This window comes from Rousettus aegyptiacus, unplaced genomic scaffold (assembly GCF_014176215.1).
Source record: "Rousettus aegyptiacus isolate mRouAeg1 unplaced genomic scaffold, mRouAeg1.p scaffold_m13_p_10, whole genome shotgun sequence".
Classification (NCBI taxonomy): Eukaryota; Metazoa; Chordata; class Mammalia; order Chiroptera; family Pteropodidae; genus Rousettus; species Rousettus aegyptiacus.
The window spans coordinates 52,088,998-52,110,543 of NW_023416285.1; the positions used below are offsets into that span (position 1 = coordinate 52,088,998).

At 36.3% G+C, this 21,546-nt stretch overlaps 1 protein-coding gene and 1 pseudogene across 2 annotated transcripts in view; both read left to right on the forward strand.

Annotated features, from left to right (window-relative positions):
• ADAMTS3 (ADAM metallopeptidase with thrombospondin type 1 motif 3) overlaps nucleotides 1-21,546 on the forward strand; it is a 222,895-nt gene that overhangs the window by 168,352 nt on the left and 32,997 nt on the right. For both annotated transcript variants that reach the window (XM_016132936.2, XM_016132937.2), the window contains 4 exons: nucleotides 17,708-17,791; nucleotides 19,754-19,910; nucleotides 20,644-20,749; nucleotides 21,321-21,464. In XM_016132936.2, coding sequence (XP_015988422.2) covers nucleotides 17,708-17,791; nucleotides 19,754-19,910; nucleotides 20,644-20,749; nucleotides 21,321-21,464 — 491 coding nt within the window. The remainder of the gene's footprint in view (nucleotides 1-17,707; nucleotides 17,792-19,753; nucleotides 19,911-20,643; nucleotides 20,750-21,320; nucleotides 21,465-21,546) is intronic.
• On the forward strand, nucleotides 9,155-9,273 carry LOC118609152 (annotated as a pseudogene).

Genomic DNA, 21,546 nt, shown 5'->3' on the forward strand with positions numbered 1-21,546 from the left:
ACTTCAGGAATGTCACTTTGCCTTTCTGTGCCTGCTTTAGTCTTCCCATCTGTATAATGAAAAAAAGTAATAGGATTTACCTCACTAGGGACGTTGAGAGGATTGAATAAGTGCACATCATGTGCTTTATACAGTGCTGTATATACATGCAAAAGTATACAATCATGTTTTAAAGTTCTACATGAAATTTACTTCCAAAGTTATCTAAAAATTAAAAATTCCTGTGGAGATGCTCTTTCCACTTGTGCCATTTATTCTGCCCCCCCTGGGCTGCTCTCTCCTACCAGCAGCAAGGCAGTCAATCATTATAGACTTCCTAGGCCCCCAGCTGATGCTCAGACTACAGAAAGCTCTCACGGTAATGCAGCAGAGATGTGATATGGTCCTGTTCCTCACAGAACTTTTAATTCAGTCTAGGGGGAAAAAGAAATACAAGGGAAAATTTAAAGGTTGAACAATAAAAGGCATTCTCTTATTAAGACTTAGGTGCTGTATTATAAATTCTATAAGACCTTAGAAATGAAAGTGTGATAATAGTCATTCCAGTTGTAAAGTGTTGAGAATATTAAATTGGGACTTAGAAGGCAGAGGCTTTAATTCAAGCTCTATTAACTGGCTGACTCTTTGACCTTATACAAATCATGTTCATTCCTGGGGTTTAGTTTCTGTATTTATAAAATTGAAAGGTTCAACAAGGTGTTCATCCTGCAATTAATCGGAAAGTTGGGAGTTAAACTGGGACTTTAGGAATTTATCTGTTGTTTATCCCACTTAGGTTTTTGTTTTGGTTTGGTTTGGTTTTTTTTAAGGGCACATGAAAGTGTAAAGGTTTTCTAGGTAGAATCTATTGGCAAAAATAGAAGTAGGTATAGTATATTCACCAGACAGTGAGTTTAGGTGTTAAAGAATAAACAAAAGGATACATTTTTGGTATTATAACCATTGAAAGAAGGTTTGTTTTTAAGTCCATTAAAAAGTTTAGATAATTGGTTGAGTCTCTGTCTCAAATACTAGAAATTATTCTATAGTTAATAGAGGATCAGAGAATGGAACTGTAGAAAAGAAAATGATTTCTAAAACTTAATAATTTTATTTCATTGAAGTAAACCATGTAGGTAGGAATTTTGAGGAGATATTAATAACTCTCTTTGCCTTCCCTTCCTAAGTTCATAACCATCTGAAAGATAGACATGGTGAATAGACAGATGGAGAATAAATAGTCATTATTGATAAGAGCTGAATTGCACATGACTTAAGTATATAGCTACAGAAGGCAATTTGTCCCAGCCCCCAAGGATATTTGGCAATGCTTGAGACATTTTTGTTAGAGCTGGGAGGGGGTGCCACGGACACTAGTGGGAGAGGCCAGGGATGCTACTAAATATCCTACAACCCAAGGATAGCTCTGCACAGCAAAGAATTATAAATTTATCCACTCTAAAATGTCAGTGGTGCTAAGGTGTAGAAAACTTGCTCTAAACTAGACAATCTTACTCACAATCCCATCCCTCTCCAACTGGATAATTTTAGGTTTTCCCTGTAGGACAAGCAAAGAGCTCTTAAGCCTGACAGATGGACCGAATCCCTTCCTCTCTTTCCTACCCCTCCCCCACTGCTGTATTGTAGACTGTTATATCCAAAACACTGAGATGAGCATGCTTGTTACCCTATCTCTAATTTATCAGTTAAATAAGAGTTGGGGACATGAAGACAACCAACATTGATGTTCTAATGGAACTGCCTCATGGAAATTTGAAGCCAAAAAATTGTTGTTGTTTTTTTTCCTTAACAATGTTTGAATAGTTATTATCTTCTATGCTTCTGATGCATTATGACTTCCCATAGTTATCTAAAATCATGGCTCATCAAACTCAAGCCCTTCACAAATTTAGAGGCTATATTTACATGTCACATAGATTCAGACAGAAACTGTAGAGGAAAATTGACAGCAAAACATCTGTCTCCTTGCATTGATTTGGAGAGAAACATGTCCTCATGGTAGAGAAAAGACCATGATTTCCTTTCATCTCATTTGGCACTTTTACCTTAGTTGACTAGTCAGTAAATATGTTCTTCCTTTAGTTTACCTGGTAGTCAGTTTAGTTTCCCTAAAAGAACCCAAACGATATATATTGCACAGTTCTTGAATTAAGGGAGTACTTTTAGGTCCTAGTGATTTTGCTCCATGGTTGTCTCTTTAATTAAACTTATCTTTGTTTAAAGGGTAACTTGTATTTCTTTTTTCACACTTACTTATTGTAAAAAAATTTCTTAAATTATTAAATGTTGAACATCTGTCTTAACGAAAAGACAGATAAATAAACAAATGTCTATAAGTGACATTGAGGTAGATTGTGAACAGTCTTGGGAGGCAGATATGTTGGACTCCAAACAAGAGAATATAAATGTCAAACGAAGGCTTTTAATAAGCTTAATGATGTAATGAAAACAGTATTTAAGAAGTAAGTTAACATTTATCAAGCATCATATTTTTTTAAATATATTGCAAGATGGGAATTTTACTATTTTTCTAGAGGAAACAAAGGCTTAAAAATGTTAATAAAATTGAGATAAATTTTAAAAATTATTTGACTTTTGTAAAACAGTCTCAAATAATGATAATGTGGTGGTGATGATCATTAAAAGAAATCTGGGTGGAGCTTCCCTGTTGGTGAACACATCAAAATTCTGGGACGGTGGAGCCTGAAAAGGGCATGTAAGCTCTGTACTTCTCCCCTCATACAGTGCTCCACGTGCCTCTTCTATTTGGCTATTTCTGAGTCATGTCCTTCATTGAAAATTTAGTAGATGTGTAGGAGACAGGAATCTATCTTGCAAAGGCAGGACAGTTTGGGGTTCAAGCCTGCCCCCAGCTTCTACAAGGTGAGAGGCCTTGTACAAGTAGTCATTTCTCATCACCTCAGTTTCCACACCAGTAAGATGAGGGGTAGCAGTCCTGTGCTCACAGGAGAGCTCTAAAGAAGAAAGGAATTTGTAAACATAACATGCTTGGGACTGAGAGAGTGCTTAGCAGATGGGCATTTTACATTTGCTCCAAAGGAACTCAAAGCTGTTCCCACAATTTGTTCTTTCCCCCAAGTCAACTGGAGAGGGAAATGGGAGGCTCACAATGTGATTCAAAGGAAGATACGTATTGTCAAGTATCTACCATGAATCAGACATAGGCAGAAGGCTTTCTCAAATCAGAAAAGCATATTTATGGGAGATCTAAACAAGGAGTACAGCCTCCCATCCCGCTTTGAGGCACCTGTTTTTCTCAGACTCTCAGAGCAGAAAACATCAAAGTGTTTGTCAAGGTGATGGATGGAGCCTGAGATAAAGCCTCACCTCAGTCCCCAATCTCATGAATCCCCTTGCCTTCTGCCACTGACAAGCCTGGAACAAAATCAGGGGAAAGGGGTACAAACCTCTCTGAGCTAGTTTCATTGTCAAGAATAACTGGGAGCGGGTGACAGACCCAAAGTTCTCCTGTCTTCCTTGGACCATTCTATCCTACAAAGCAAAAGCCACTGCCAAGGGAGGTACAACGAAGCCTGTGGCCTCCAGGACGCAAAGACCATTTGCATGAGGAGAAGGGTAAAAGAAAAACCTCTACCTCAGCATTAAGGGCCCAAATGACCTTAGGGGAAAGCTGACATGTTGTGAGAAAACTCAAGCAGCTCTGTAGAAAGGCTCATGTGAAGAAAAATTGAGGCCTTCCAGCCAATAGCCAAGCATCACCTTACTAGCTTTGTAAGTAAGCTACCTTAGAAGTAGAATCCTTTGTAGCAAGATTAATATTAGACTGCAATAAAGAATAAAAATCATTTATTTGAGCAAAAGTTGCTGCAGCCTGGGAGACAGAGATTTAGATCGCAGCCCAAATTGTGTCCCACTGACACAAAAGAGAGGCCACCTTTATAGTGAATGCTCCTCACATGCTTCCCAATTAGGTCCATTTTTTGTATAAATGAGGTATGTAAATTGTGCAGTTCTGATTGGACAGGGCAGGTCTTCGACTGTTGGTAGAAAGATAAAACCAGGGTTTTCCTGCCAGGGGGCTGACTCAGAGTGGGTAAACAAGCAGGGCAGAATACTGGAAGCTGAGAGGTTGCTCCATTCCCAGTGCACAGAGTATGTGGGGAGATCTTGCCAGCAAATGGCCACTAGATTCTTAGTATTTATAAAATTTGGGCCCACTGTTGACCATGGGGAGTCCATCTCAGCAGATAAAGTCCTTCTCAGGGTTCACAGCAATGAAATCCTTCTTCTTGAGGTCTTACCTAGTATCTTTCTGTGCTAGTCAAGCCTTCAGTTGAATAGCCCCAGGCGACATCTGACTTCGACTCTATGAGACATACCAAGCTAGAATCACCCAGACAAGTTGCTCCCAAATTCCTCACCCACAGAAACTGTGAGAAAGGATAAATTATTAGTGTTGCCTTAACATGGAGGAGAAACTTTTTTTGAAAAATTCAAGTTGTGTTTAATTTTAACTTAAGTTAATCATAGTTTAAGTGTAATTAAGAAAAAACACTTAAAATACAATATATTATATGTCAAGAGTAATGTTTTTATTTATTTGCTATTTTAAATTAGCCATGGTGATTAGCTACCTTTTTAGCACAAATATATTTAACCTATTTCAGAGCCGTATTGCCTAATAACAGTGACGGCTGTGCATATGCGTGTGGTAAAATTTTATAGATTATTTGCTGTGCAAATCTGGGGTTTTGAATGCAGGAAATGCTACTAAGTAAGCACTTTTCTCTGGGAGTTCAAGGGTCAAATGAATAAATCTGAATAGGTCCCTAGATGATTTTGCTATGACTCCTAAGAGAGTTGGGACACCCTACCCATCCCCCAGCTCTCTTTATGAATTAGTGAAGGAGTGAATACTCACTTGCCTTGTATCTCCTTTTATTTTTAATTCTCTCAATAATTCTTGAAATTTCTCCAACCTTTATCTATAACGAAGTAACCAGATATGAATATATTCTAAAACATGACTATTTTCCATTCTCAGATTCTTACATTGCTTATTCTTGAAATGTTTCAAATAAGAAATGTTTTGTTTTACTATTTCAAAGTACAGCTGATCCGCTAGGAAAGTGGCATGTCCCATTCTGAAATATTCATCCAGGCCTACTATGGGCAAGGCCAATTTAGGCATAAGGGATATCCCAATGAACACAATAGAAAATGTTCTGCCCTCTTGGAGCTTGGGAGAGGAGACTGGTAATAGCCAAAAGAAATAAATTGTAATTGTAGGTGGTAATAACTGCCAAGAGGAAAAATAGATGAGTAAAACGCTATTGTCAAGGAGAGAGGTGGGGGACTATCTTGGTAGGAAATTAGAAAAAGCGTTTCCGAGATACTGTGAAAGCAGAGATGTAGAAATTCTGTGAGGAAGAGCGCCAGGCAAAGAACTAGGGAAAAAAGTGATCTAGTCTGATAGATCATAAACTACAAAAGTCCTGAGTCAAGAAAGAGCTACTGAGTCAGGAGTATTGTTTTAAAGCCCAATGGGTAATTTTGATGAACTCCCCTAGTTAGAAATCACTAGTGGAACACTAAAGGACAAGAGCTGAGCAGAGAGAATGGGAGTAATTTTTGAAAATAAAGAAATAGAAATGAAATTTCTTAGAGTAAAAACTGTAAGTAATTAGATTATTCTGGAAATTTCTCCAATAATTTGTCTTTGTATTTTGATATTCAAACCATGTTAGCAGAAGTTTGCTATTATGTTGTTATTGGAGCTTAAATGTCTATGTTGTGTGATTCTGGGGTTGGGTCTTTGGATCCCTATTGAAAGTTTTGCATGGAGGTCCAACTCATGAAGAAAGAGAGAGCAATCACAGAGTAGCAGTAGCAAGTAGAAGTGATTTATTGTGCAAGCTGAGTGCACTTGGGAGAAAGTCCAAGTGGGCAGCTCAATAGAAAATTGAGTACCCTGAGAAGCTGGGGTCAGGGATATAAGGGCAGTAGAGTTTCTTTGTTTTCCTTCTGTCTCTCTCACCTCAAATGACATGAATTCCCTGTGCCTTCCTCTGAACCTTCCCACTCCTAGCCCTGGAAAATGAGGGAGTCACCCAAAGTTGTCAGATATCTCATTTTTCTGTTTAACTTCTGCCCATGGGAAAATGAGGGAGTCACCTGAAGCTATGTGATATCTTATTCGGTACATTTTACTGCTAAACCAGTCTTTAACCCCTCATTGTCCTTCTCCCTCTGGCTAATATTTCCCTATTTACATACCCAATCAATGTGAGCTGCTGTGAAGGTTAGCTTACTGAACTCTGAGCATTCTAGGCAGGTAACAGCTTTTTCCCATTTGGAATATCGTTGGATTTTTTGTTTGTTTTGTCTTTTGTTAATTACTACTTTGTGAGTTTTCTTACCCTTAGACTGTCTCTTTTCTTTGGAATATCTTAGCTGCTGCAGGGGAAAATATGGCCCTTGCTAAGAGGAAAACCAATGAAATGTAAAGGATAGGTTTAGGATAGTCTTGATTTATAATGATAAAAAGCAAAAGGTCACTAATGATCAAAAACAAAAGAAAGTAGAATTTCAAAGGATAATTGCATCATAAGAAATTTTCAGCTTTTAAGTCTAATGTCCTATAATGCAAATAGGATTCATGAAGTTTCTTTTCAAGAAATCAGTTTAGTGAGATTTATTACAATAGAAGTCTTTGTTTTCTAATGTTTGGCTTTTCAGCCATCTTCTCTCTTTGTTACAGGTAATTTAGGTAAAAGTTACCATTTATGTGTCCTAAGAGAGGATCGAACCTGAGATTTTAAGAACATTAGGGGTGGTGCTTTCTAACATTCTCCTTTTTGAAGATGCAGGGATTGAAGGCTAATGTTAGGTTACTTACCTAGTATCAGGTACTTAGTTAATGCAAGGCCAGACTGATTTTGTCTGTTATCCCCATTTTAACTCCATTTTAACATTTATGTTAATAATCATTAGTACACAATTTTCAAAAATATATCTGAAAGAGACTTTCTGATATGAACTAAAAAATATATGTGCTCATTAATGCTTTGGATGGACTACTCAAAAGAGTAAGCAATAATGGAAACTAATTTTTAATATCATATTAACTTGCATGAATAAGGAATATGCTGCTGACCTTTTTATTTTTTTTTTTTTAATTTCTGACCTGCTCCATAATTATCAGCTCAAACATGAAAACTCTAATTAGTCAAAATAATATTTAGGAGTCAAATGTATGTGTAGTAGATAAGAACAAGGGTTTTAGAGTGTGGATTTATTGATGAATTTGAAGAAAAGCAAGAAGAATGTATTTGTGTCCAAAATAGTGCATACCATTAGAGAAATTCAAAGCTCACTTGACACTATCCCAGATTAAGAACCCTAATGTACAGCCAACTTAACTTAAAGTGTCTCCTAATAACCAAATCTGAGATAATATGAGAAAAAATAAATTATAGTAAAAGATTATAATACATGCAATGAAAGAAATACTTGTGAGTTCATACTTACATAAATAGTTGACTATGTAGGTAAATGGGGGACAGTTCTTCCTTATAGTAGAATTCCAGTTAATAAATGTAGCAGGAATGATAGATGTAGAAAATTGCTCATTGACAAAACTAAAGCAGTAATTGTTGCAGGCAGGCATCAATGAATGACAAAATTTGTGAATGAAAATATAATAAGTAGGATAGATACATAGTCTAAAAGTATCTCCCAACAAAGGATTTATTAATCACAAAAGGAAAATTAGTAACTTTACATTGGTAAAAAGTAGCAGATAGCACCTTAACCATGGGGTCAGGTCATAGGAGGAGCTTGAATTCAGTTTGAAGTGAATTAAAGGAAAGGCATTGTTCTGTGTCATAAGAAAAAGGTTGAAGAGGTTTAAGAACAATGAAGACAGACAAACAGAAAATTAATTGCAGATGTTTAGGGAAGAGATGATGGTGATTACAATAACAAGGGAGTATTTATGGTAGAATCAATAGAATTTGCCAGTGGATAAAGAGCAAGGGTTGAGGGAATGGGAGGAATCCACTGTGATTTACACTTTTCTGGCTTGAATAGTGATGGATGATGGTGCCATTTATGGACATGGTGTGATCTATGAAAAAACAAAACAGACTGTGGAATGAAGGTTAGTGATGAAATCTTTGAAGGTGTTCAAAATCATCTAGTTTTAGGTCTAAATTCAAAGAATGATTTAATGTTGTTAAGACTATGTGACTAGCAACTAACGTTTTGCCTTTGCTGTCTGCCTGGTCCTGTGCTAAACATTTTACATGAATTATATAATATTCTGCAACCCTGAAATATGTTCATTTCCAGTCCCAGTTTATGGATGAGGAGATTGAGATTTAGAGAAGTTAGGCAGCTTTCCCAGAATCAAACAGCAAATGGATGGCACCGCCAAGACTTGAGTCCACATCTCTCTGCCTTCAGAGCCCAGTGCTTGTCCTCCCTAAGTTTTACTGCTTCTTCTATATCCCTCGCCAAATAAAACTTTGATGTCTTTTCTTTACCTGTTTCTGTGTCTTGTGAGAATACCATTCAAGTTACTGAAATAAGAATTCAGTTACATGCCTGATTGAATTAAAGCAGCTAGCAATCCAGTTTAAAATTCTAATAGAGCAGTGAAGCAGATTTTGTGGTTTAGAGGGTGGATTGTTTTCTTTCAATCGTGCCAGATGTTCCCTGTCACCAACACTTTGCTGCCTGTGGCAGTTATCCTTGTCATTCACTAAGATTTATGAAATTTTCAGTGCCCTGCAGAGAATTGAGCCCATGACTTAATCTTCAGGATTTATCAAGTGAAAAGAAAACAGTTAATTTAAAAGGATGCCTCCTAGTATGAAAAACAATATTATACTTCTAAGTAATCATTAATAATTAAGGAAGAATTCATCAATTTCATCAATTCTTTTTTATATTGAAATTTCTACTGTTATCTGGATGTGGCAGGTTTTCCTACCTAAGATTTTTAAAAGAAAATTTGTGCTCACAGAAGTAGTCTGGTCCTAACAAAGCACTAATGGACTTATTCAGGAGTTAGCAAATATGGGACATGGTTCCATAGCGTAGCAGTTAGCATGTCTGCTTTACACGCAGAAGGTCCTGGGTTCACATCCCAGTGGAGCCACAGTCCATGGTCTACAGCCATAATACCCTGAATAAGCCCTATCCCATCTGATCTCAGAAGCTAAGCAGAGCCGGGCTTAGTTAGTACTAGGATGGGAGACTACCTAGGAAGACCAGGTGCTGTAGGCATAAATAAATAAATAAATAAATAAATAAATAAATAAATAAATAAAAGCAAATATGTGTGGTTACTGGTTACTTAGTGATGGTTACATCTCAACACTGCTTTTGATTTCTTAACTAATGTTTCTGAAAAAGTCGAATGACTACAAGGCTGATTTATCTGGGGAGTATATGTGTTTAGGCAACCTAAGCGAATCATGCAGCAGGTTTCTATCTGTGGTCATTGTCTTCAATCCGTTTCTTAGATTTGAATTCACACTTTCCTCTTGTCACTTATTCACCTAACATACATATCCTGTCATATACCAAGTTCTGTTAGATTCTAGAGAGGCAAAAAATTAATAAAATTTAGCTCCTTTTCATAAGGAGCTAATTCTAGCAGGCGAAATAAATAAATCAACAAATATTAATAAAAGGTGATAGTTTCTTCAAAAGATTCAGCTACAAAGTACTATGTAAACATTACTTGAAAAGGAGGGGATATGATTTGGCAAATAATTCCAGTGGCAGATGAAGTCTTCATAGAGGATATGTCATTTGAGTTGGACTTTAGAGAATGAATGGGCATTTCTGTTAGAAAAAGAGAAGATGGGACTTGGAAGATGGGGAATGGATTATAAAAAGATACTAAAAGTGGTAGCTCTTAGGAGCCCCTGGAGTTCTGCCTGTAGGTGAAACTGAGGGGCATTTAGAGGAGAAGGCAGAAGATGAGGCTGGATAGAGCAGCTGGGGCTACCTGTAGAAAAACATGTGCCATCCTAAACAGTTCGATTTTAACCTTGCTAATGAAGAGTCATAAAGTGTTTTAAAGAAGATTAGTAATTCTATCAGTCTGTGTTTTAGAAAGAGAATTCTAGATTCATTACGATGATCTGGAGGAAGAGATTCTGCTGGATACTGTGCTGTGAACCATGGACACATAATATTTATGTGCCAGAATTAGAGGACAAACCAGATTCTGTCTGGCTCCAAACTCCTTGTGGCTTACACTACCCCTCCCTGCTTCAGCAAACTATCTTACTTTCCCCAATGTGGGTTGAACTTACCAGGTCAGAGACAGATTAGAGTAAGCACAAGTCAGTTCAGCTACCCCACATATAAACATGCACACCTTCCCTCGAATATCCTGGACCAGTCATTCTAGAAGAGCATTCCCACATCACAGGTTACATTAACATAACACGACATCCACACAGTATTGCTGCCTCAGAGGTCTCTTTGATTTTTACTGTAGCACCTCAGTTTTCTCTTTCTCCTTTGATTCTTCAGCCCCAAATTTCTTTCCTTACATTCATTCATTTTTCCTTTTTTTATGCTAAAATTAATCTGACTGACCTTATCCTTCCCAGGTTTATTCCATTCTTCCTTTTTCCCAGGGTCTTAAAACACAGAAAGCTTTTTAGTTTGCTGAGGAAATCATTTTTCCCATTCTCAAAGAAAGTTAATCAGTTCTACCTGTGCTTTTGGTATGCTTCTGCTGTTCCAAAGACCAAAAGAGTTTGTAAGGCCTTGTAGCCAAATTGTCTACTCTTGATCTACCCAAAGCAACTTTGATGTGTAAGGGAAGTAAATCATAACTAACATAAAAGCACAGACTCATGCTTATTGAAAACAATCATCTAATTCTTATAATCTGCCCTCCTGGAGAACTACTGAAATGGCCCCTAATTCCCCAAATGCTAAAGTCTTAGCAAGTTATTGCAGCAGTCCAACTGAGTTGGATAGGTACTGAGCTGCTGGATGTGGAGGCAGGCAGGAAGTATAGGTTTAAGAAATTTCCATGGGACTTGGTAATAGATTGACTGTAATACTTGAAGAAGAGTAAGAAATCGAGGGTCATTTAGTCTTCCACTGTGATAGAATATTCAGAAGAGAATAGATTTTAGGGAGAAGATGAGTATACTCTGAGATATATAGTTATATTTCCAAATAGATTTGTTTGTTACTAGAATTGAACAGATAGCTCTGGAGCATAAGAGGTGAATCGCTTTTAGATATATAAACATTTGGAATTAATCAGCCTATAAGTAGTGGTTGAAGAAATAGCAGCAGATGAAACTTTTCAGAGAATGTGTGTGAGGAGAGAAGAGGATCAAAAACAAAACTTTAAGATACATTGACATACATGTGCAGATTAGGCAGAAAATGATAAGCTCAAATTGCTTAAAAAATACAGAATTATATTATTGAAGAATATAGTGGTAGGCACAGACCGCCTCCTTCCTGTCCATGCACCTCCCTGCTCTGACTGCTCAGCCACAGGTACCTTCTTCCTCAACCTCTTGGCCTCAACCTTGTCACTTGGATTTATTTTCTTCATAGCACCTTTTTCCCTCTGAAATGACCTAGTCCACATGTCTTTTTGTGTTTATTTCTTTTTTGCCTGTTAGAATATATTCTCATTTACTATTCAGTTTCTCACCCCGAGGATAATTGAGTACATAGCACCTGTTCAGTAAATATTTGATAAGACTATTCATTAAAAGTACTTATTTGTCTGAGATTGGGGATGAGGGAAGAAGAGTTGGCAGGTTGGAAGACAACTACCTACTCTGAGTAAAAGGAATATAGAGTGCAGGGCTGAAAATCCAAGTTAAGTATGTGTTTGGAACTTTTAGATCTACAAGAGATAGTTGTGGATAGAGTTACATTTTTCCCAGTTCATTTCAGAATTATTTATCCTTCCAGCCAAAAATCTCCTAGATTATCTTATTACTTGTTTGCCTTCAGTTAACCAAAAGTCTTTCTTTAAAAAAATCATATACATATACCATTTGTTTCTGTGTGAATAACTGTACTAATGATGACTAACAATTTTCATTTTCATATTTGCAGGAACAAGTCAACATTAAGGACTATTCATATATGAGCTCATTTATGCTTCTCAACAATCTTATAAGGACAGAACTATAATTATCCCATTTTACAGATAAAAAAACTGAGGCACAGAGACAAGTAACATACCCATAGTTATATAGCTAAGATCAAACCCAGGCAGTCTGCCTACAGAGCCCATGCTCTTAACCACTAAGCTATACTGCCACTCAAGACCTAATCCACTCATCTGAGAGGAAAACGAATGTTGCTTTGTTGACGCCAGACAAAGCTGTTCATCAGCTAGTCAGACAAAGCAGGTCAGATTGTCCTGCCAGGGAAATGTCCTTGGAGAAATTGTCCTGTCCGGAACAAACCTGGAAGGAATTTTCTTTTCAAGGAAAAGAATACTTGACTCTATTTTACCTTTTGACCCACACACATCAATGGTAACCCCTTCCAATTTAAGATCATCTGAAAATTAAATTAATCTTCTGTTTACTCCTTCTTTCAGGTAATTTAATAAAGATGCTGGGCTCAACCTTAAACACCTCACAGAAAATCTACCCATGCTCCAATAGATTGGCTCACATGGTGAAAGGATAGTCAGTTTTTCACAAACTTTGATATGTATTTTGTACTGTCAAATATGTGACTTCTTAGAATATATGCTTAATGTTTTTCTCACAACCTAAAACACTGGTTATAAATTTTGGCCCTATCTTTTCAAGTCTTACACAGTTTTTCCAGTGATCAGCTCTAGCTCCTCTTTATTTTTTCCCAATATGTTTTTTAGAATACATTATATGATAATCAAGAAATTCTCATTTACAGTAAATCGAATCTAATTCCTTATTTCCTTAAAATTTACATGAGAGAATGTTGTGAAAAGAAAGTAAATTTTTAAGTTCTATTTATCAATATGATTTTACTCTAGTTTCTTCAATTCAGGGGTAGCAAATCACTATTGATTATTCTAAAACCAGATCTTTTGTGCATAATGACAGTGCTGTATTCTGCAGGTCTGTGGAAGTGTAGCAATATGCTGAAAATTACTGACTCGAGTCAGACTGCCTAGACATTCGATTTTTGCTGTGTGTGCTAATTGACTTTGGGCAAGTCACTTAACTTCTCTGGGCCTCAAATTCTTCTTTTTCAGTATGTGAGGGGCTCAATTTCTTTAGATATATAATGAAGATAATATCTCTAAAGCCGTTGTAAGGATTACTTGAATTAAGATTTTGAACAGTGTGTGGAAGCTAAAAAGCTATATGTAATATTAGCTGTTGTTTTTGTTGTTGATGTTTTTACTAAGGAAAAAAATTACTTTCCTTGTCACTAAGAATTGTAAAAATGCTTTCTAAACAAATATTTTAGTTCATCTTGACAGATTCGAATGGTTAATTCAGTATGATATGCTTTTAGTTCTTTCTTTATATCATTTATTGACTGTTAAGTTTGTAATTTAAAGCTAAGTCAGGGGAGTGTTTCTGTATGTCTTTTATATAAAGTTTTAATCAGGTGACACTTGAAAAACAATCTAAATAAAGATGTCTTCAGTATTTTTCTTTGCTTTTAAGAGTCATAAATAAAGCAATCAAAATTCACAATGCCTTCCTCAGGTTAGAATATCTTTAAATTCTTATTTAATGTTAGAGAAGTTATTTTGTTTATATGTAAATATAAGAAAAGGCAGACACACCCACTGGTGTGTCAGTACATTCAGGTGTATTAAGCAGCCTGTCCCTTCCCCCCACCAAAGTGTACATACTGCCATCTGCTGGAAAGAGCTTTTGCACATTTAGGCAATACTTGAAAAAATTAGTTTCATTTCTTTTTTTTTGGTAGGTTAAATTACGTCTTTCATTCAACTGAAATTAAACACATTTCAAGTATTAGTCTTGATGTTTCTTTCAGTGAAAACTAAGATGGGGCGGTTGGTTTTTTGTGGGCTTTTTTTTTTGTTTTCGTTTGTTTTTGCTCTTTTCAAGTAGATTCTGAAAATACATCCATAAATCTTTACAAACTTTTGGCATGGGTAGGTGGAAGAGTGTTAAAGTACTTTATATTATGCTGAGGGTAAGTTGTCCAAGTAATTAGACTTCCTACAAGTCTAATTACAGTTTGCCAGTGAGAAAACAGGCTCAGAGAGGTTAAGTGACAAACATGAGGTTACTCAGTTCATCAGTCACATAGCTGGGACTGAATCGAGGTCTTTTAATAGTTAATCCTGTGATGCAAATCATTTCTAACTCTTATCATAGCCTGTGTGTCTCAGAGTATACAAATATTAATTCCTATTATTGATAAGGTCTGGTAATATGAAAAGCCACCAAATTATTAAGTACATTTTAAAAGTGAATAATGTATAGGAAGCAACTTTTTAAACCTTGAAAGGCAAAACAATAAGTGATATCCAGTGCTTTGCACAATACCGACACTTAATATTTGTTGATTTGCCATATTAAAAGAGTACTTTCTGCTATGTGTAAATATTAGTGTCTTATATTTGACTATTCTTACCCATAATAATTTGGGTATACCTGTGACAATTCACAAATGTGTGCTGACTCTGAACATTTCCTTACTAATTTTGGTTTCTGCCAGAGCACTCTGTTATCTAATTAGTCTGGCGTAATAGTAACTTTTGTTAAATAAAATTTTTCTTTTGGCAAATGGTAAACTTGGCTTTCAGAAAGTATCTTTTTATTCCAACATTTTGTAATATAATATTGCTATGAAATAGATGAAAGATATTTGTGTAATATTGCCATCGAGAACATGAGTTTTGTCCATTATACTTTCTTGGCACTGTACTAATTTTAAAATTCACCAAATACACAGGAATTACTAATTTAGGGCGATTATATGTACATTATACTAACTCAAATGACACAAGCCATTTGCCATTACCACCACTTTTTGATAACTTCATGATTCTAAGATTTCCTAATGTAGGGGTTTATGATGACATTTAAAAGATAGTTGTCACTGCTATTCTGCAATGACTCAAGTGCCTCTCTCCCCTCCATCACCTTTTCTCCCGAAATTAATTCACTTTTTTTAAAACCTGACTACTTTAGTTTTAATTTTTATTGTTCTCATATTTTGTGTATTTACTAACATTGCTTTCAACCTTTTTTACTTTTTACATTGAACACCTTTACATTTCAATTACATTAAGCAAAGTACACATTGAGTGAAGCCCTGTTGCCGATTCAAAACAGCTGTTGTACAAGAAGTCTCGAAATGTCCATGAATCTCTGGATGAATGTTAGTGACAGGTGTGGCTTCAGACTTTTTACTTTAATTGCAACTATAGTGTTAGGAATTTCTTATCAGCTAATTAATGCAGAAGAGGAGGGGAGAGCCCGTCTTCAATTAGGCAGTAAGATAAGAGCATCTGCCCATGACCAAAAAAGGTCATAAGAAGTTTACAACTTTTTGCCCAGCATTTAATTTTTCTTATATTGACCAGAATTCTACCCCTTTAATAATGTGAACCCATGGTTTTTTAGTTTTATTTTCTGTAGCTATACAGGGTCAATCAAATCCCTTTTCCATATGGCAGCTACTAAGTCTTCGTAGGTGTTTCTTTTCTACTTCCCACACTCTAACGTTCTTTAATGTCCCTCCCTCCCCCTCACTAGATTTTTTTGAGAATTTACTTGCATGAATTAAATATTTTTATTCTTACCTTCACCTTGTGAGATAGTGTTCTTACTATGTCCATTTGATTGAGGCTCAGAAAGATGAAGACCACACAAGCAATGAGGAGTTGAACCACAATGTCCCCTGAGGCTATTGGTGTCTAGTGTCAGGCTCTTAGCCACTGTGCATCCCCAGTCATTTTTTATGTGACATATTTTCTAGGTTCCTTTCTCTTTGTTCTTCTCTGGACACATTTGTGTTTGTCATCACCTCTCTTGTATTATTTGACTACACAGACAAAAGGAACCCAATATTTCAGGTGTACTCTGTCCTATAGTGGGACAGTTTGGGGATGAGCTACTTGCCTGCACACCTGATTGCAGGGTTGTTTTTTGTTGTTGTTGTTTGTTTGTTTGTTTTTCTATCCTTGGCCCATCTTGAATAAGTATTAGATGAATCTTACCATTCTATGCTTGTGTGTATATTTGTAAATGAATGTGTGTATATATACATGCTTTTCCCCATTTAAAAGGACTCTACATCTACATTTTGTCATCTTTCATACATACGAACTTCATCTGATCTTTTATCTTCATCTTAGCTGTTCTTTCCTTTTTTTGTTCCACTTACAAATTCAGTAAGTATGCCTTTAGTTACATTTAAGTCTTGGTTTTTAAAGGTGTTCTGTATAGTTCCAATATATTCTTGAAACATTTTATTTGAGATATTTTGGTCTGTATCGTGATCTGTGTGGCATTTCACAATTTTATGATTCATGAATTTCTTTTATTGTTTTTAGAGCATTCTATCATTCTTGAGTTATATTTCTTTTTAACGCCTCTCTATGAGATTATGTCTATCTCTATAGCTTTTAAATTTCTCTATAGCTTTTAAATTTGCTGTGTTCACTATCCAATCCTCTTGGATCTCAAATTAAATTGCACTTGGTTTTCCATTTCTCTTTTAGTTATTTTAACAAATATTGGGTCTCTGTTCTCAAGAACAGCTAACTTTTTAATCTAGCCAGATAACCTCACCTTTCTCACTCCTGCTGGCACTTGTGAACTTACTAAGCATTCTTTATTGACACTAATTTTGTGCTAACTTAATCAGAAAATACAATGACAGTCCTCTGTAGAGTCATATCTGCCAATAACTAACTGTGTGTCTTTGCTCACTGGTTAATTTCTAGTCTTCATGTTTGTCTTTATAAAACTATGTTATACTCACCTCTGAGATTGCTTAAGTTCTAATATCTATGATTTTACAATATATAAAATCACTTTAGAAATTTCAACCTAATTTTAAAAATTAAATAAAAAGGAGTGACTCAGCTTTGCTCTTCTGCTCTATATCTGAGACAGACATTCATCTGATATGCACCCATACATTCACAATAATTTAAATATTGAAGGACTTCTACTTTGTAGGACTCTAAATAATCATTGCCCCAGCTATCCCACTGCTGAGGGGGACACTAAGAAGACCCCACCCCTGCACACTAGGTTCACTTCCATAGTCTCCTCCAACCAGACGTCCCACCCCTGGTAGTGACATGGGCACCCTAGCAGGCAAATGCCTGCTGCCCGTTTCCCTCTACATGGTTGCGGCCACTCAAAGCTAGCAGACATTACACTAGAGTCACCCTCTTGTGGTTGCTTTTGGTAAATGTTATATGTGGATTTTAGCACACATGGAGTCTTTTCTTATACTACAGTAGTTTAATGAAGCCCCTATAAAGCATATTCTCTATCTTCATCATACTCTGGAGTTTACAAAATCAGTAAATCACATATTCAACAATTATTTCAAAGCTAACAGTAAGTAATTTCATTTCAGAGTTCAGCTTAAACTAAAGTTTTTTAAAAAGTGATTTGACTTCAGTGCTTGTGATTGCATGGCTGATCCATTCAATTGTTACGCATTTCGTGAAATCTTTTGTCTTGCCTTTGGTAATTATCTGCTTTGTTTTTAGGTGAATGAAATTTACCATGACGAGTCCCTAGGAGTGCATATAAATGTGGTCCTGGTACGCATGATCATGCTGGGATACGCAAAGGTAAACTGGCTTAAAATATGGCTTAAAAACTGGCTTAAAACTGGCTTAAAATAAGCTATGGAAAGTAAGGACTGGGTTAAAGAACAGATTAAATTGCTGAAACTGCAGCTAACAAGTGACATAGATATGTATCACATTAACCTGGGTTGCTCTGAACCCAAGAGAAATTGCCACAGTGAGTGGAGATCTCCAAGTTCGTGCAGATGATGAATGATCTTTGTGCTGGTACCATTTACTTTGTTTGCCTCTGTGTAATGGAGTTGTAGATCATAATCTTGACTTCAGGCATGACTGTAAGTGAAAACAAATGGATACCATTATAAGGAAAAAGAATTTCCTTAGTCCGTCATTGTTATTAAATTTATGATTCATTTATTCATTCAGAACATCTACACTGAGTGCCTGTCATATGTCAGGTACTTTCTAGGTGTTTCAAATATATCAGCAAAGGAAAATAACAAAGATCCTTGCTCTCTCATGATTTGTTAAAAACAATAATTTACCTGTATATATTTCCACTTAAAAATGAAGCATCCAGTGAATATTTTCATTTAAAAGAGTTTTAGTTCTTTGAAAATTAAAAGTTGTATCAAAATGCACACAGTATACATTTCATGTAATGTAATTAACTTTGTCTTTCGAATGACACTAGATGTGTCCCTGTCTTTGGATATAATGAAAAGGATGGAATGGTTTCTCTCTTTGAGGAGAAAACGTAGGGGACATGACTAACTTGGCAATTTTCTTGACATTTAAAATTATATGGCCTCTTTCCATAATTAAATTCTCCTGGTTATGAAATACTAATGAAATTATATATTTGGAAAAATGCACGTGTTTGCATTTCATTGTGTATTTAATATCCACTTGTTATCTGATGAGAGGGGGTCATTGATCTTTGTCCCATTAACTTGACCAACCAACTTTATGTCACTAACACTGAGTACAAGTCAGCTCCAGCCAGAGATGTTAATAGCCTTCAAATGCTTGTTAAATCATTTGTTTGGAGAAGTTTGTGATCAGTATATAACAAACCAAGCTAATTTTATTAAGAATGTAAACACTGATAATAACATTTGCTGAAATATAACAAAACTCTTAGCCTGTCAGCCAAGTGGGGACTAATTGGGGGTTGCAAGTTCAGTTTCTCATTCCATTGGAGCTACTCTGGTAAGTGTGGCTCCTGGGTTCTTGAAGGATGGACCCTTTCCCTCTGAACTTTTACCTCCTGATCATAATGCGATAGTAGCAACATTCTAAGGAACTTCAATCCATTTATTGAAACTGCAAGATAAATGTACACCCCTCTTCATTACTGTGACATTTAAAAAGGGAAGTTGTTTTATTCAGTGTGAGGTTTATATAATTTTACCACTCCTCATAAACAAAGATTGGACTAGTTTTGCCAGCTCATTGAAGAACTTATATTCTTCTCATATGTTGATTAATTCTAGAACACCCCTGCCCCTGCAAACAAACGAAACGAAACAAAACAAAACACACACACACACACACACACACACACACACACACACACACACACACCTAATGATCTTTAACTTTAACAGCTCAGGATAAGGCTTATGCTATAACCTTTCTCTCCATTTTTAATTCTTAATATATTATGAAACTAAAAATCTAAGCTGAATTAGAAAATATTTAGACTACTAGAATTCTTAACCAAATCACTAACATTGAGTTGCCTAACAACAAATCTCACCATCACATATTCCCATAAATGGTATCAGTTGCCTTTCACGCAGGTAATATTATTAATAAAGATATCCTTCGTAGACATTTAGAACTCCCAATGAAAAGTAGGTATCTAAACAAGCCCCAAATAATATTATTGAAATATTATTATTTAAAAACTGTAATCCCAAATGTTGACTTCAGAGAAAGTTATTAAGGAAGCTTTTGGGGAAATATTATGTATGCATTCAACAAATTGTTCCCTCTCAGTCCATCAGCCTCATAGAAAGGGGAAACCCATCCAGAAGCTTGGAGAATGTGTGTCGCTGGGCTTGCCAACAACAAAAATCTGATCCCAACCATGCTGAACACCATGATCATGCAATTTTCTTAACCAGGCAAGACTTTGGACCTGCTGGAATGCAAGGTATTTCCATTAATATGTAGAAGAAAACCTTAAGGGCATGATTTTTCAAAAGCAATCCCAAATCTGTTCAAATGTTCACATTTCTACCACCACTTTCCACCATGCATCAGCCAAGCGTACATTTCTATTGCTTCCAGTGACTTCTGTGGAATTCTCAATGTTAAATGCCACTTAAATGCTATAATAAAGTATAATTGCCTTTAAAATAACAGTTGCGCACTTGGGGTATGGAGGGGATGCTGTAAAATGCAGTGGGATTCCCACTAAGTGTTTGGAATGGGAAAAGAGATGCCACGAGACATGACTACTGCCAATGAGCATTCTTCCAAAGTCAGCTTACATTTATCTAATAAATTCTGATGTAGGCTTTGGGAAAAAAGTAGACTGACAATTTTCTTTTCAGTGTTGATGGAATTTCTGGCTCTCTTCATTGGTATTATGATGCGAAGGACCATTCACTAAAACATGAAGATAAGGCTTAGTTGGTGGGCAGAACAGAATGGTAACCCGGGCAGTTCCTTCCCTTAGGAAGGGAGAAAATGCAGACCCAATGAATCTTTTTAGAGACCGTTACCTGTGGTTTTCCCAAGAGAATGTGGCACAATGCTAGCAGCGAAACAATGCTGTCTCTGTTTCCTGAAAGGCATTTTTCACCCCTAGGCAAAAGTCCAGTAGTAATTCTTAATGGATTTTCTCATAAAATGAAAATAAAAGTAATTGTTATTCTCTACAGGATATGCTCCAGTCACAGGCATGTGTCATCCAGTGAGAAGTTGTACACTGAATCATGAGGATGGTTTTTCATCTGCTTTTGTAGTAGCCCATGAAACTGGCCATGTGTAAGTCACTGTTGACAGCTATAAAGTGAAAAAATAAAAAGTCTTTTCTTTACTTCTTCTCTCCGTATTGTTAACACTTTGGGCAGAGTGCATGCCAGCATGCAACTCTTGTCCCTTGCCAAGTGTGAGGAGCTGAAAACAGAGAAGAGGTCATGCACTGAAACTGAATGAGTGACTGGCTTACAGAGACACTCCTGCATTTTTCATAGCTATAGAATAAGAAAGGCATTTCTGTCATATTTTTCTCTATTTCACAACATCCGTAAGTCCTCCACAAAAGCCATGTTAACGTAAAAAATACACATTTCCCTATACAGTAAGTCCTTACTTAATGTCGTCAATAGGTTCTGCAGCTTTAACCAAAATAGCGTATAATGAAAGAAATTTTACCATAGGCTGATTGATATAAACAAGAGTTAAGTTCCTGCAGCATCTCATTGATGTTACAAGGAAATGACATAGAACAAAATGATGTTGTTCGAGGGCCTGCTATACTTATTTTTAAAGCATGAATAAAGCAAACTCCAGGGCCCTTATATTCTTACCAGTGAAGCCTCCCTTTGTGTTCTAGGTTGGGAATGGAGCATGATGGACAAGGCAACAGGTGCGGTGATGAAACTGCCATGGGAAGTGTCATGGCTCCCTTGGTGCAAGCGGCATTTCATCGTTACCACTGGTCCCGATGCAGTGGCCAAGAATTGAAAAGATACATTCAGTATGTTCCTTTCTGCATGTCATGAGAGCATTTATGTTATAACAGGAATACAGAACTGAAACTGCCTCTTAGAACCTTGATC